Here is a 15,294-nt window from a genome sequence, read left to right as displayed (position 1 = left end):
GGAAGTCCAGAAAGAGCTTGAGGTTGGGTTGTACCCTTATTCCTGTGGCATGATGTTGAGACACTGAGAAAGCTCTTGATTTGTATTATTTAGGAAGATGTTGAGGCACGATGCTCAGCTACATTTCATGATTAATTCGTATGTTCACTCAACTAGCAAACGCATAAAAATCTACTTCATGGTCTCCCGGATGACATGATATTCTAGAGACATACCGGGTACATCAAAACTTGACACGGTTGCCAAGCCCAGTCGTGGATCATCAGGTGGTCTGAGATGGCAAGTTCCTTCTTCTGCTTCAGCTCAAAATGACAGTCCAATTCTACATCCATGAAGTGCAAAAGATACTCATCATAATATAAATGTTGATGTCATTTGGAAATGGATTACTCTCTTGTTGTATTCCGATTTATTATTATTTTGAAAAGGTAAATATGCAGTCCTTTGTTTGACTGCTATATATTAACAATTAGTTCTTTTATATAACTATTTTTTTTAATGTTTAGTCCATCACACATGGACCAGAGAATTAACTTAAGTGATCATCGAAATCAACAACCTGGAACATGATCCTAGTAGGTTCGTTTATGAATTGGCTGTCATCTCGGTTAGAAGTTAGCTTGGACCGACCAATGCAAGTAGGGTAATACCAGGGGTCACTTTAATTAATATAAAACAGAGAAAGTGAGCAGCGGGCCTATACTCTCTCTCTTTGGGGGGCTAGTGGAACACTGGAACTTATACCCTGCACCACGTGCATCAACATGGCCGTGCACCATACCAATCAGCTTGTCTCATTTCGATAAACCATTTATGGGAACGAATGCACGATCACTTTAATTAATATAAAAAAGAGAAAGCGAGCAATGGGCCTATACTCTTTCTCTTTAGGGGGTTAGTGGAAGTGGAGATGGGGGTATATTATATTTTGCACCACGTGCACCAACATAGCCATGCACTATGCTAATCAGCTTGTTTCGTTCTGATAAGCCAATCACCGAAATGAATGCATGATGAATAGAGCTCACATAAATAAGATGAGGTGATTGGCTTAGTGCATGACTACATGGTGCATGTGGTGTAGGAAATAATTTTTCAAAAAAAAAAATGGAGAGAGAAGAAAGAGGTTAAAAGTAAGGAAGAAGGATGGATGCGGCTTCTTTGGCCCTAAAAGCATATCAATACATACCTTACTCATTTAAAAAGAAATAAAAATTAAAATGTTATTATCGCACTATATCAGTAGGGTTGAAAATGGGCCAAGCAGATTCAAGAGCCGCTAGGATCCAGCTTGGGCAGGCATGCGACCCGGCTTGTTCGGGTCCAACTCAAGCCCTCTATGTACTTGGGTTGCGACTGTTTCAAGAGATAATACTTACACCATCCCAATTTTAGTCTTTGTTATCTAATTTTTTTTTGTTGTAAATTTATCTCAAAACATAATTTTTATATAAAAAATTGGATTATTTCGGAATTTTTTATCATTTCTCGTACTATTTGTTTTGCCTGTGAATTATATCTTTCTCATTGCGAAAGAGCGGCTCATATTGCAAGCGTTTTGACATTTTTTGGGCATATTCTAGAACCGATTTTGACCCCTCGAGTTTGGCCTGGTCTGGTTAGGCTTGTACACCTAACCTTTCACTAGGATGATTAGTGGAGAGTGAAAGGACATTTAGGCCAATTTCAAAAAAAATTTGGAGGACCAAAAAAATACTTTGAAAGCTCCAAAAATATTTTTGGATGAAAAAAGATATTGAGTAAAAATTTTTAAAAAAAGAAGAAGAAATTAAAAACAGCTTCTTGGAAGAAGTTTAAAAAGCTTCATTTTGGAGCTTTTCAAAAAACCTATTTTAAATTTTATCGGAAAGCTTTTTTTTTTTTGACCAAAATACTCATAATAAAATATAACAATTACATATTTTGCCCATTCTATTAATTTTTTCTATAAATTCATAAACTTCGCGCGCACGTTTGCCCTCTAGCTCTTCTTTGAAGAGCCATTGGTCGGAAGATAGTGAAGGCGTTCATGTGGTTGACGCTCAAAACCAGCTCACATACAGGGGAGATATTGAATAGTAAATGATGGAGTCAAATGTTCCACTGTCCCCCCTGCACCTCAGCTTTGGAATCTCTTGATTACTTGCTATTGGGCCGTAGATTCTCCTATAGAATCTGGTATTCTTCCAGCGGAATATTCCTCAAAATAGATCAAGTCTTATCAAATCTTTGCAGGGGTTTACTGGTTCTAATTCCCACTCTACTCTAATGGTGCTTGGAGCTCCTTCAACTTTGAGGTCTGTTGGACTCTATGGAGGGAGCGCAATAACAGAATTTTCCTCAACAAATCAGAAAGCTGGATGGTATCACGTCATAAACCCAATACAGGACACATCTCCATCAGCTCGTACCAGTCATGCACAAATTTACATTTCACCGGTGCGCTTTCTCGCAAGCACGACTAAGTATGAAGATTTCTTATTCCAAATGTAATATATCATTTACATATTCAACACAAGTATTTAGTGTTTTACATCAAGAAATTTTACTATGCAGCCGGATATCAATGTTCTGGATTTTTTTTTTTGAAAATATTCTATATCCAAAATTTGTAAAGCAAAGTTACGACAATAGTTAATTTTATCACTCGCAGACATGCCTAATATGATATCGATTGTCGAGTGAGGAGCAGAAACGTTACACAACAAGCAATTTTGGATGAGATTTTGGGCTGACTTTATTTATATATTTATTTACATATGATGAGGGGGTAAGACAGGCTCTTTTAACTGAAAAAAAAAGAAAAAAATTAAAAAGGCCACGTCCAAGAAAGAACAAAGCTGCTGATTGGATCACCTTCTTTACTGTTCATTATTCTGAAAATTTTTTTTGAACCCGTTGCATATCTGTCCCTCCACTGTGGAGTATTTTGTCTCTTGGTTCTGTAGGCAATGCTCACGTGAGATTAGTATAAGTGGCTGATTTACCAAATAAATAAATAAATAAATAAATAAATAAATAAATAAATTAATAAATAAATAAATAAATAAATAAATAAATAAATAAATAAAAAAGGAGAGGGGGAAAGGCGGTCCGGTGAGACCACTCCCTCTCTGCTTCGTAGGTGCTGGCTCTTTATTTAAACCTCTCTCTCCTCTCCCTCCTTTCTCCCCCAAAACGCATCGCAAGTAACCGCCCTCGATCGTTCTATTTCTTGGCCCTCGGTGATGGAGTACGAGCGGCGGCTCGTCGTGGCGGCGGAGCTTGTCCTCTCGAGCGATCGCCGGGACGAAGGCCGCCCTCCTCTGGACCCCTCCGACATCGGGGTCTCGGCAGCACTCAAACCCCACCAGCTCGAAGGCGTCGCCTGGCTCGTCCGGAGGTACGAGCTCGGAGTCAACGTCGTCCTTGGTTGGTATTCGAAGATCCACCCACCAATCTTGATTCCAAATCTTTCCCAACGCTTGTTTATGCATTTATTGGTTTATTTGCAGGAGATGAGGTTGGGTTGCTTCGTTCCTCAAGAAACAGCTAGAAGTGAATGATTTCTTTGATTTTTTGTTCTTTTTTTTTATCCAAGTATTTTCTTGTTACTATTTTTACATTTTCCAATTGATATAAATCTTTTCATCATTTGATTTACTTGCTTATCTTGAGAAGCATAATAAGTGCGAAGAGGATTCTTTTGAAAATTGCGTTGCCTTGTGGTCAATTTGGTGAGGAAAATTGGTTATTTTCATGTGAATAAAAGATTTCAAACAATTTATAACGGATGAATCTTTAAAAAAAGATAATGTCCCTCCTCCTTCCTATGATTTAGAATAAGCTTCTTTAACCAATATCTCGTTTTCAAGAAACGTATTCATTCTTGTATTGGTCTATGCAGAATCTTGAAAACTTTTTTTTTTTTTTTTTTTGATTTGACTGTTTTGACTTCTAGGGGCCAAGAAACCTATTCATTATTGTATTGGTCTATGCAGAATCTTGGAAACTTTTTTTTTGATTTGTCTGTTTTGAGTTTTAGGGGATTAGTTGATTTTTTGTTTTGGATAGGATCTTGAAACTTCAGATCGATTAGGTCACCCATCATGAGATGTATATAAATTCCTTCCAAAAGTAATACAACTCTTAGATCTTAGCTTTCACCATTATCCAAGACATGGCACAGATTTCAGTTTCAATGTACTGAAAAATTATACAATACTAATGGGTCAGCTGAAAGAAGTGAGTATCCCTACCTCTATGCAGCTCCTTTTTGCCTTTTTTTTTCACTTCATGTAAAACTAAATTCTTTTTAACAAGTAATTGACTATAATACACTGTGTATGTAGGGTAAACTCAAAAAACCTAGACAATTTAGGTCTTAAGTCATAATATAGTAATACTATATTAATGCTTCTAACATGTATCTTTTTACTGTGATCCTTGTGCTTTAATTATAGCTGAGACACTGTTGCCTCTCTCTCCATACTTTTGTATGATACACCCTGGGTACCAGCAGTGATCTGTCCAGGGAGTATTGCAGTAATTAACCATCTCTTGAGCTAAAAATGATGGACTCAGTGTGTATGATACTGAATAATAATGTTATTATGAAATGCAAATTGTTGCAAATATTCTTTATGGTGCCCATTCCCTAGATCTCTGCCTTTTTATTATACTGCCTTTGCCCAAAGTGAAAGCTAAGTGTGATGCTTTGCAGGAAGTCAATATGTATGTATGGCTCACTTTTCAATTCTATGTACGAATTCTTAGTTTTTCTGCCTTAGTTTTTACATGATACTTCTAAAGTAAAATACTAAAATATGTGGTTGGCACTTGGTAGATGCTTTCTTTTTAGAATGCTAGTCCATTTTTGTAGTTTAATTCTTTACTGACTTGTTAAAGCTGCATGAATTTGATCAGATGGGTCTTGGGAAGACTCTGCAGGCTATTTCTTTCCTGAACTATCTGAAGATCCAGTCCATGTCACGTGGACCTTTCTGTGCGTAAATTGTTATGAAATTTGCATAGTTTTCTTGCTGATCTGAAAACCTGAATCTTCACTGTCTACTTTTTTGGCACTTTCAACTTTTTTTTAAAAAAATTTCTGCAGTAATATTGTGTCCTCTAAGTGTCACCGATGGTTGGGAATCAGAATTTTCCAAATTTTGTCCAACTTTAAGAGTTCTGCACTATGTTGGTGAGAAGGGACATCGTTGCGGTCTTCGAAGGATGATGTATGAGCATTTGCAAAGGCAGTCTACATCCTCTGATGTAGTCTCTAACTTTTCTCATCTAACTTCTGCCTCAATTTTTTTGATTTCATAGTGATAAACTTAATAGGCATTATTTTTTATTGCCTTAGCTTCATTATATTTGTCTCAAGGCTTTAAGTATAGGTGCTGGTGGGCATGCTGGTCATCCGCTGGCAAGGTACGTGCAATGCTAAGCAGTGCCATGCTAGCAGTGCATTACACGGTGCCAAGAGTCTAAAACTCTGTCCAATTAAAAAGATAAAAAAGGAGTTAAATAGATGCCATGCTGGGTTTGGTGCTGGCCCAGCAGAGTGCATGCCAACTAGCACTGGCTAGCATCATTGTCACTCAAAAATGTTTGGTTGTTGGTTTTAACATTGTTATAATCATTTCTTTACTTTTTTTTACCATATTGCTAGTCAAAATTACTTTTGTAACTGAAATCTTCATTGATATCTTTGTAAAAGCAGCAGGAGTTATCCTTTGATGTGTTGTTGACAACCTATGACATAGCATTGTTAGATCGGGATTTTCTTTCTCAAATCCCCTGGCATTTTGCTGTAATTGATGAGGCTCAACGGCTGAAAAATTCATCCAGTGTATGTGTGAGGTTTGGATTATTTATCCATTATGTTAAAATCCACTTTTTTTGTATATCTATGTCTTATGCACATGCACAGATGCACACAGACAAGATAACATCCATGGATTTGCTAATCTCTTTATCTTCATACTATTCACTAAATTTTATTCCCTGGTGCAGAAATTCATAAAACATGTACATTATCGTTTGCTGATTTGCACAAAGTAAACCATTAAAATTGAGAAATGGTTGGAAAAAGTTTTCGAAACAGGCACTAGTTTCTTCCAGATTTTCTTGAAGCTTGTAAAATTAGAGTTTAATCTTGAGAAAATATTTCTTAGAGGCTAGATTTTTCTTTCCTCACTAGTACTCCTGTCCTCCAATTTAAGAAAACAAAAGAAGAAATGACCCAAAAATGATATAAATTATAAATATATGTATTAACATTTATGTATCTACTTACATAAAATGTCTGTTTATGTGCACACATTTCATGTTTATGCTTGTCTGTGTAAGATCTGCTGAATTTTGTTCCATGGAGCCTTCAATAATAAGAATTTTACTATATGGCAGCCTCCATATTTGGTGAGAAAAGGCTTTGGTGGTTATGGTGGTGGTTATATCATTATATGCATGTTTTAAATATGCAACACCTGCTTTAATTGTTTATGGTCAAATATGGGCAAGCCTGACGAAACCAATCAATTTTTATATGAACCAAAACTTCTGAATGAGGACCACATTTTGATTGGTACTAACAAAAATCATATTCAGATTGGTCGAAACATTTTGGATAAGATATCAAAGCCATAAACAAATTTTTTTTGATATCGTACTGTCTAGGGATATGTATGCATGGAGAATTGCAAGGTTTGCTGAATTGTTCTGAACCAAGTGGTTCAAAGTTTGTCAAACCGAATTGGCCAGGAACCAAGATGGATCAAGCACCAGAAAAGAGGCAGGGGGCGAATCGGCCCAAACACTGAACTCGATTTTGGATGTTCTGCCCTAGTTCACCCAGCTGAACTAAGCCCTTGTATAAGATCCCGAACCCCTGCGTTCCATTTGATTAATTGATCTCTCAATCTCACTCTTTATATATATAGCTTTTCTTTCCTTGAAAACTTAGCTTCCCTATTCGCCTCCGGCACTCTGATGCCTCCTCATGCCCTTGATCCTCAATCTCTGCAGCTTCTATCCTGATTCCAATCTCTAGCCCTCGCCCTCTCTCCTTCCAATCCCTTTGCCACCCTCCTAAGCCTCTTCTCGTTTTTTGGCGATGACGACACCCTCCTCCCATCCTATGAAGATGACCGACAGTGATGCCCTCTATTCCTTCCCATGATGACAACCAACAACAATGCCCTCCTCTCTCCTTGTTTGATCTCTCCACCTTGCCCTCCTCATCTTCCGGTGATGATGATGGCTCACTGGCCTTGCAGCCACTCCCTCACCCATGATGGTAGTCATCAACTCCCATGGCCCTGTTGTGGTAGCATGCCTCCCTCCCCCCTCTCTCATTCTCTCTAGATTTAGTGGACCAACACCAGATTGACACCAGGCTATGTACTATGTTGGTATGGTACGGTATGGTATCATACCAACCTGGTTCCTAACCGACACGACACATGGTATTGGTTTTGCATGTCTTGGAGAATACCCATGTGCACCCCTCCAACTGTCAAATGATGCGAAGGAAAAAATAAATAAACATAAAGTAGACCCTCTCTACAAAATACCCCTACCACTTATTTTTCTTGTATGCATTATGTTTCACAAAAGATAATATATTGGATAATTTTGTGCTTACTTACTGAAAAGAAACCATCACATTATGTCTACTTTTGGTGATCCGTGGAAATGCCATTCATATTGCTTCCTTTTTTGCAGGTTTTGTATAAAGTACTTGAACAACACTTTGTCATGCCAAGACGTTTGTTATTGACAGGAACCCCTATTCAAAATAACCTCTCTGAGCTGTGGGCTTTGATGCACTTTTGCATGCCATCTATTTTTGGGACGCTGGAACAATTCCTTTTCACATTCAAGGAAGCTGGAAATTCATCACCAGGTGCCAAAGGCATTATTAAAACCATTCTCTTAGAATTTGAGAAGATAATTGTTTTGGTATGATGACTTGTTAATAAATTGGAATGGTAAGATATAAATCTTCATTCTTGATTCTAGTGTTTATAAAATCTATAACCATTTCCATTAGTATTACTTCAGTTCATTCATGATGCGATTCAGAGGCTAGCGACCCAGGCTTTTTTGAGGGATAGATTGGACAAAGTCAAATCCAATTCACTAGGAAAATGAGCCATTGTTACGATGGTTGTTAACTTGAAGAAGATTGGACTTCAAGTATGAAACATGCATTTTTCATAATTTTAACCAGTTTAGAAATTAGAATTAGTTACACATAATGAGAAACAACGAAGTATTATTCACGTGTACCATGAGGATTGTGACAATGTTATAAAAGACACTAGTTTTTGTACAATACTCTTTATATTTGTACAATGTTATAAATCTTGCTTGATAATTTGTTTTTGTAAAAGACACTAGTTTGATACTTGTTAAATTACCTGACATGGTCATGGGCTGTAAGATTCTTCATACAAAAGTGAAGATGGTGTATGCAGATGACCTAATTAGGGAACCAGATCAAATTGACATTGGACATATAAGGTGAAAAGTGAATATGCTAATAATTTGAATTTTGATGTATGGTAACATCTTTTTAATGGCTAATGTTATATGAACAACTAGATAGCCATTATACGTTGGCGATAAAAGGTTAATGGAAATTAAGTCCAATTGTCATGGTGATGTTGCATTAGTAAAAAAACATGGACATTTGTTTGTACCAAGAGATAGGTCTGCATCTGTGTCCGAGATTTTGTGTTTGAGTAACAAGAGAATTAATGAAAATAAACTTTGTTTGTGAGGTCTTTTTTAGTGCCTCTGTGTGACCTAAAAATCACCGATTGGGAGTGGTTTATCTCATTGGTGCCTTGAACCATCTCCATTGGAAAGAACTAGGACAAATTGTGTATTAGGAATCAAGCCCATCAAGGAGCAAAATAGGAGATATTGTGCTAGGAAATTCAAGTTCTCTACCACTGGTGTGAAAAATCACATGGAACGGAGCCGACAGAGTTGGGTTATACCAGAGGAAAGAAGGAAAAAGAGTTTCACAACAATAAGAGGAATCAAGGAGGCCGGTAGGTTCAGATTAGTGAATTTGCAAGTTGATTTTCGAGTTGAGACTCATCTCTAATAATATTTTGTTACTTGTTGATTGAGTCCAGAAGCTGTGCTATTGCATTTCCTATAATTCTACAGTTCCTTGCATTGGCTTTCATCTCAACTGAGATCGTGGCCTAGAAATCTGTTTATCGTAAGGGCATCATTCACTTTCTCGTAGCTAAACATTCAGCCAGTATAAAGTATTATATCTGGTGATTAGCTGGCACAATGTAATATATCAGCATAGATATTTTAGTCTCTTTTCCGACCATTCTTTATGAATTTTTAATCACTTGAGTATTAAAATTAATACATGAAGCTATGGTTAATCTAGTTTATACTTTATACTTTGTTGGTTGATATTTCAATATATCAGCCATTATGTATTGTACGAGATATTATGGTATCTCAGTCCTCTTGAAATTCCTTCTGCCTTCAATAGATGTCCTGGTTCATCTTGGTATTCTTCATCCACTGAGATAAATGACATGTTAGATTTTGAAAATGTTGGTTAATGATTTAGACGAGCAAAGAAAGGGACTTTTCAACAATATATGTTTATTGTTGTCTGCAACTCTTTACCATTATGTAAGTTTTGCTTCAGGAGATGTAAGTTTCCTTACCATTATGTCTGTTTTGCTTCAACATATGTTTAATTTTTTTTGTGGTATTCTCAACACCTCCTAGGGAATTCTGTAAACCTTTTTTCTTGATTTAGACCATAAACTACTTGACATATACATCCTATATAATTTGGCTTTTATAGGGGATGTCTGTTTTGGTGTTACAAGTGTTGCTACTATACATGGGTCAACAATTAATGTCTATGACTTATTATTCTTTGGATGCTTCATTTCTTATCTCTGGGATGTGTAGTAGCACTTGTTTATGGGATAATTATACACCATTTGGTTTATGTTAGAGGAAAATGCCTTCTACAACTGTTCTTTATGCGGCAGGTGATGTGTCAGATAAGGCAAAAAGGCAACTCAAAATACTTAAATATATATTGCGAGCGTTTATGCTCCGGAGAACAAAAGCACTGCTTGTTAAGAGTGGAATTTTGATGCTGCCACCGCTTACTGAGATCACAGTGTTAGACTCTCCACTATTGATTTAGATTTTCCTTTTCTTTTCTTCATATCAATACTTGGTGTCCTTTACAACTCATTTCAGACATCAAGATCTGCACAATTTTTTTTACTAGTTATTGATGAGAAGAATATTTGTGATGCTAAACGAATAGGTTGGTTCCTTTGGTATCCCTACAGAAGAAAGTCTACATGTCAATACTGAGGAGGGAACTTCCAACACTTCTTGCATTATCATCAGGAACTTCTAGTCACCAATCGTTGCAGAATATTGTACTTAAGTTTTCTTTCATATCTACTATATGGTTGACTTTATATCATATTGCAAATCATGTTAAATATGTGCTATCTTGCACAAATTCAATAATTGTCTGCTTGTAAATACTTTAGTTCTTCAACTGAATTGCAGTTATCTTGTCTTGTTCACCTAAATGGTAGACTACGATGGGTATTTTTTTGGAATTATTCCATGAGATCTTTTTATTCTCCAACAATTGAGATGAATAGATGCTGACTGCATTCTTTATTGATTGAATTGATATGTGACATGTAACTATGCAACCAAATAGCCCTTTGTTTGTTTCTTACAACTTAAAATTGTGCAGTTGTAGAAGTAGCAAAAAACCAAAATGAGATGTCTATAAAGCAGCTTTGTATAAACTCAACCATCGTACGCTATACCGTACTGAATCATGCAGTAAGGGGCATACCGTACTAGCTCGGTATCGATATACAATACGGAGGGTGTACTGATATTCGGTATGCCGAATCAGCCTCTATATCAAACGTACCGACATTGCGACAAAGTGGCATTGGTATGGGGCTTGGCACCAAGATGGCGTACCTTGAACTCAACTCTTTACTCTTAAGAGTGTAAGATGGATGATTGGTAAAACTAATAAGGATAGATTAAGAAATTAGTATATCAGAAGAGCTATAGGATTTGCACAACTTGAGGATAACGTGATGGAAAATCGATTGAGATGGTATGGATATGTACAATGATTTAAGGAGGCTTTGAGAGGTACTTTAGTTTGTGTTGAATATTGTAAGAAAAAAAGAGGAAGACTTAAATTAACATGAATGGAGGTTGTGAGGAAAGATATGGAGAAACTTGGAATAATATCAAATCTGGGCCTAGATAGAAATATTTGGCAAATGAGGATCCATAAAGCCGACCTCGAATAGTTGGAAAATTACTAGATGATTATGATTGTGATTAAGTCTACGCTTAACCATGAAACTTATTTCTTTATAGATGATCTCACATGGTTAAATTTTAATATTCTGCTTATAACTCATGTAAAATGATTATCTTTGATGAAGTTCTCATTTAAGCGTGATCATTTTGATAAAAAAGGTAAGTGGGTTGAACCAAATTTGTCTTCTCTTTTACAAAAATTACTGGTGCTCGCCAAATTCAAAAGTTATTGTATGGATTTGGGTTGAATTAAGTTGCATTGCTTTCTATATCTTTCTTCCAAGGCAAGGGAGCCCCTTTTTTGCTTACCGCTCGAACTTTCTTTCTGCTGCTGCTACTGGAACAGATAGAGATAAAGAAGCCTTAATGTACTTTAGTTTTTCATTCGTCCTTCTCCAGAGTTTTTTATCCTGAATGACCCTATAGAATGGGAAAATTTTTTCTATCATAAAAAAAAACAATAAAAAAAAAGTAATTTGAGTCCATCTTCGTAGTAATAACTTGTTATAGGTATAAATAAAGGTACGTAAAAGGAGCCTGGTTTGACCTTTCGATCCATTAGAAGAACGAGCCGGCACTTTTAGAAATCGAGAGGTTCTGGTACCTGTTTCATATATTGCTAAAGCAATGGAAGCAGCACTGACTCCAATAACTGGAGCGAAGGTTGCAGCGGTAGGGACAGAGATAGTGGCAGTGGCATAGAGAGTCATGGAAGTAGAAACTACATTTGTCTGTTTCTCTCTTTCTATCTCTCACTCTTTTGCACTCTTTTTCATCTTCCTTTCTCCCCTTAGCCTTGTCCTACCACCTCTTCCAAGCTTTCATTCATCTTTCTTCCCCTCCTTTCGACTAATTTCTATATTCCAAAATTAAATTCCTTTTTCTGTTTGGTGAATTGGCTTAAAGTTTTGGTTGAGAGCAAGAACTTGGGATCGACCTTTTCTTAGATTCATTTTTATTCCTTGTAGGAGTTTTGAACCATTGTGACCTGGAGGTGACGAGTTCGAAATGCCATTGCTGAGGTAAGGCTACATGCATTTGAGTTTTGACCCTCCTCAGATCCCACAATTATGGGAGCCTCGTGCTCTTGGGCTTCCCTTTTTTAGGAGTTTTGCAACAGGGGCTTGTGGGGGATAGAAACATATGAATGTACTGAATGCTAGAGGGATAATAATTTTATGGTATTCTTTGTATAACTTGATGGTAACTTGGGTAATGATTTTGAGTGTACCACTTGAATTTACATTTCTAAATAGGGATTCTTGGGTATATCCTTCCAAATATGGGTTATTTCATGTTTACTTTCGAAAATCATTATTCTCATATATGCCCCTGTTGTTAATATATAGCTATTTTGGATGAAAAATGACTATTATCTTTTTGCATGAATACCCACTTAAAACATATGGAAGATTTAGCCCTTCACAAGACAAACTAAATGTTAAAAAAAATTCAGCTGTCTTGATATAAAAGGGAAATGTGGTCATTTTATACTTAAAAATGCTATTTATTGATGTCATCAGTCAAAAATGTAATGGAAGGGTTATTGTTGTAAAAACATGGTGAATTGATGGTTATATATGTAAATAGTGATTTTTGAGAGGTAAACATGCAATAAGCCATATTTGTAGGGAGTATACATTCAAAAATTCCTTTTAAATATCAATGAAGATTTTATTTGTTAAACTCAGGGAATATAAAATTTGTAGAATGAGAACCTTTTTTGAAGGTTTTTTTGAAGGTTTTTTTGGCATTCATGTTCTTAGTTGTGATGTAAGTAAAAGTTATTCATTTTCTCAAATAAAATATTAAAAAAAGAAATTCTGTCAAAACTGAAAATACAACGACATATATTCATATATGTGATGCTATCAGATGCATCACACATGCATCTTGTAAAGAATTTTTTAACTAAAAGCCCTATGGTGTTCCATTATGTGTAAAAATTTAAAAAAAAGAGAAAAATGCGGGCTTGTAATAACCCCAAATTTTTTTTTTTTATATATAAAAAGGGATAGAATAGTCCTTTAAAATTGATATAAGGGGTAAAATTGGAAGGAATCAAAAGATAATGGCATAGTTGTAGATGCATTGAAGTGGTAAGGGTAAAATTGGAAGGAATCAAAAGTTAATGGCATAACGGTAGATATGTTGAAGTGTTAGGGGCAAAATGGGAATTTAATAATATTAAACAAAGGGTGAATAGTGTTTTGATGTGATTTAATTGGAGGGTTTGAGCTGGTGAAACCGAGAGAAAGAGGGAGGGGGTTCTCAGGCGTGAAACAGAGGAAAGAAAGAAAGAAAAAGAGAAGAAGAAGAAGAAGAAAGAAGAAGAGGAAGGGGATTCAAGGAGGAAAGGGATCCCGGTTGCACTTCCAGCTGAAGGGAAAAACGTAGATCTCCTTCCCCTCTACGCAAGGACCTCGATTTCCAAAAAGAAAAAGGTAAATATCCGTCTCTATCTAGTCTTTTGATGACATTAGGCTATACAAAGGGTGGATATAGTCTAGAGGGGTCGGATAAGGGTTGTAGAGGCGGTTAAAAGAAGAAGAATCGGATTTTGACAAATTTTTCCGGCACTACGGAAAAACTGTGTCGAAGTCCCAACTTCGGCGAATTATTTAGGGGGTCAAACGGCCTCCGATGATGATGCATGTTATCTCTTTGGAATCCTCTATGAGTGTAGAATGTTAGGTAAAAATTTCATCAAATTTGGAGTTTGGAAAGTGGATCAAACCCAGGATGAAGTAACCGGCTGTCGGTTCGAGTTACTGTTCATCCGGGTGGAAAATAGGGGATTTCATGCTATAATAGGGTATTAAGCCTAGATCAAGCTAAAAGGGACCTTGTACTCATGCAAGGGAGTCCCTAATACATATAAATGGTAAGTTAATTAATTAAAAAGGAAAAGAAGAAAGAAAAGAAAAGATTTAGGGAACAGGGGAGTTGAATCAATTAAAGTTCCCTATGTTATAATTGGCACGTAGATTATAGCCCTTGATACAAGACTAAATGTATTGTAAATGCATGTCACAGTTGGGCAAGAAGCTAGGGAACAAGAGGAAGAAGTTTTCCACTGCCAGCTGTAGATTTTTGGAGGCGTATCAGGGCTGTGCCAGATTGACAGGTGAGTGGGAGTCATGTACTTTGCACCATGAGCATCCTTAATTCATTTTCATGAATGTCGCCAAGTGCGAATTGATTCCACTTGAGCATATTGATTGATATTGTAGTAGATTCCTCTATAATCTTGATTCTCCATGCTTGATTATTCTGTACATGCATTTGAGGGAACATTGAGAGGAATTACGAGGGGTTGATGAGTAATCAAATTGATTCCGAATTGTGAAATAACTTCTTTTGTAAATTGATTTCATTTTCTCTATTTCAAAGACTTGTAGAGCCCTTCTCATGGTATATTGAGTTGCATTGTACTCCCGTGATTCCTCACTCCCAACCCTGATGTTAGTTATAATTGGGTCGTGGCCGAGTGAGTGGTAGTCTTGATTATGCTCCTTTTTAGTAGAGTATTGGGAGGGTGCATTATGGCATTTATGCATGGCTTGGCAGTATCTGCAGGACACCTATAGTCGATGGGGTTGAACATCGGCCTTTGTGCACATAGTAGCCTTCTGGGTGGGCGGAGCCCAGTCCCTTCCTAGGGGGGGACACGGCCCTAGGCGTAGGATCGGCCGGTCCTACGACTTATATTCTGCTTGCCGCCGGGCATAGTAAGACCCCGCGAGGTGCAGTATGGCTTTCCGCGGATGTAGAATTCCCGCGAGGTGCCGTTTAGTATGTAGATGTGAGATGGATTTCTGTTCTGGATACTGGCCAGCATTTATATGATCAGTGTGGTGTCTTATCCTGCATATGCATGTGACAGTAGGGAGTTGTTGCTGGTTCGCCTGGGGCGTAAAACCCACCTCT

At 36.9% G+C, this 15,294-nt stretch overlaps 1 protein-coding gene across 8 annotated transcripts in view; it reads left to right on the top strand.

Moving 5' to 3' along the window:
- The first annotated feature begins 3,127 nt into the window (after positions 1-3,127).
- LOC103697923 (probable helicase CHR10) overlaps positions 3,128-15,294 on the top strand; it is a 36,919-nt gene continuing 24,752 nt past the window's right edge. For 3 of the 8 annotated variants that reach the window (XM_039120376.1, XM_039120360.1, XM_039120350.1), the window contains exons 1-8: positions 3,130-3,411; positions 3,495-3,502; positions 4,906-4,984; positions 5,096-5,256; positions 5,705-5,836; positions 7,711-7,891; positions 10,032-10,167; positions 10,319-10,436. In XM_039120376.1, the coding sequence (XP_038976304.1) occupies positions 3,228-3,411; positions 3,495-3,502; positions 4,906-4,984; positions 5,096-5,256; positions 5,705-5,836; positions 7,711-7,891; positions 10,032-10,167; positions 10,319-10,436 (999 nt within the window). In that variant the 5' untranslated portion in view covers positions 3,130-3,227. Of the gene's footprint in view, positions 3,412-3,494; positions 3,503-4,905; positions 4,985-5,095; positions 5,257-5,704; positions 5,837-7,710; positions 7,892-10,031; positions 10,168-10,318; positions 10,437-15,294 lie in introns of all 8 variants that reach the window. The other 5 variants (XM_039120370.1, XM_039120365.1, XM_039120356.1 and 2 more) reach the window with 5 other exon arrangements.

This window comes from Phoenix dactylifera, chromosome 2 (assembly GCF_009389715.1).
Source record: "Phoenix dactylifera cultivar Barhee BC4 chromosome 2, palm_55x_up_171113_PBpolish2nd_filt_p, whole genome shotgun sequence".
Classification (NCBI taxonomy): Eukaryota; Viridiplantae; Streptophyta; class Magnoliopsida; order Arecales; family Arecaceae; genus Phoenix; species Phoenix dactylifera.
Note: the sequence above shows the minus strand (reverse complement) of the source record. Positions and strands in the feature narration are given on the sequence as shown.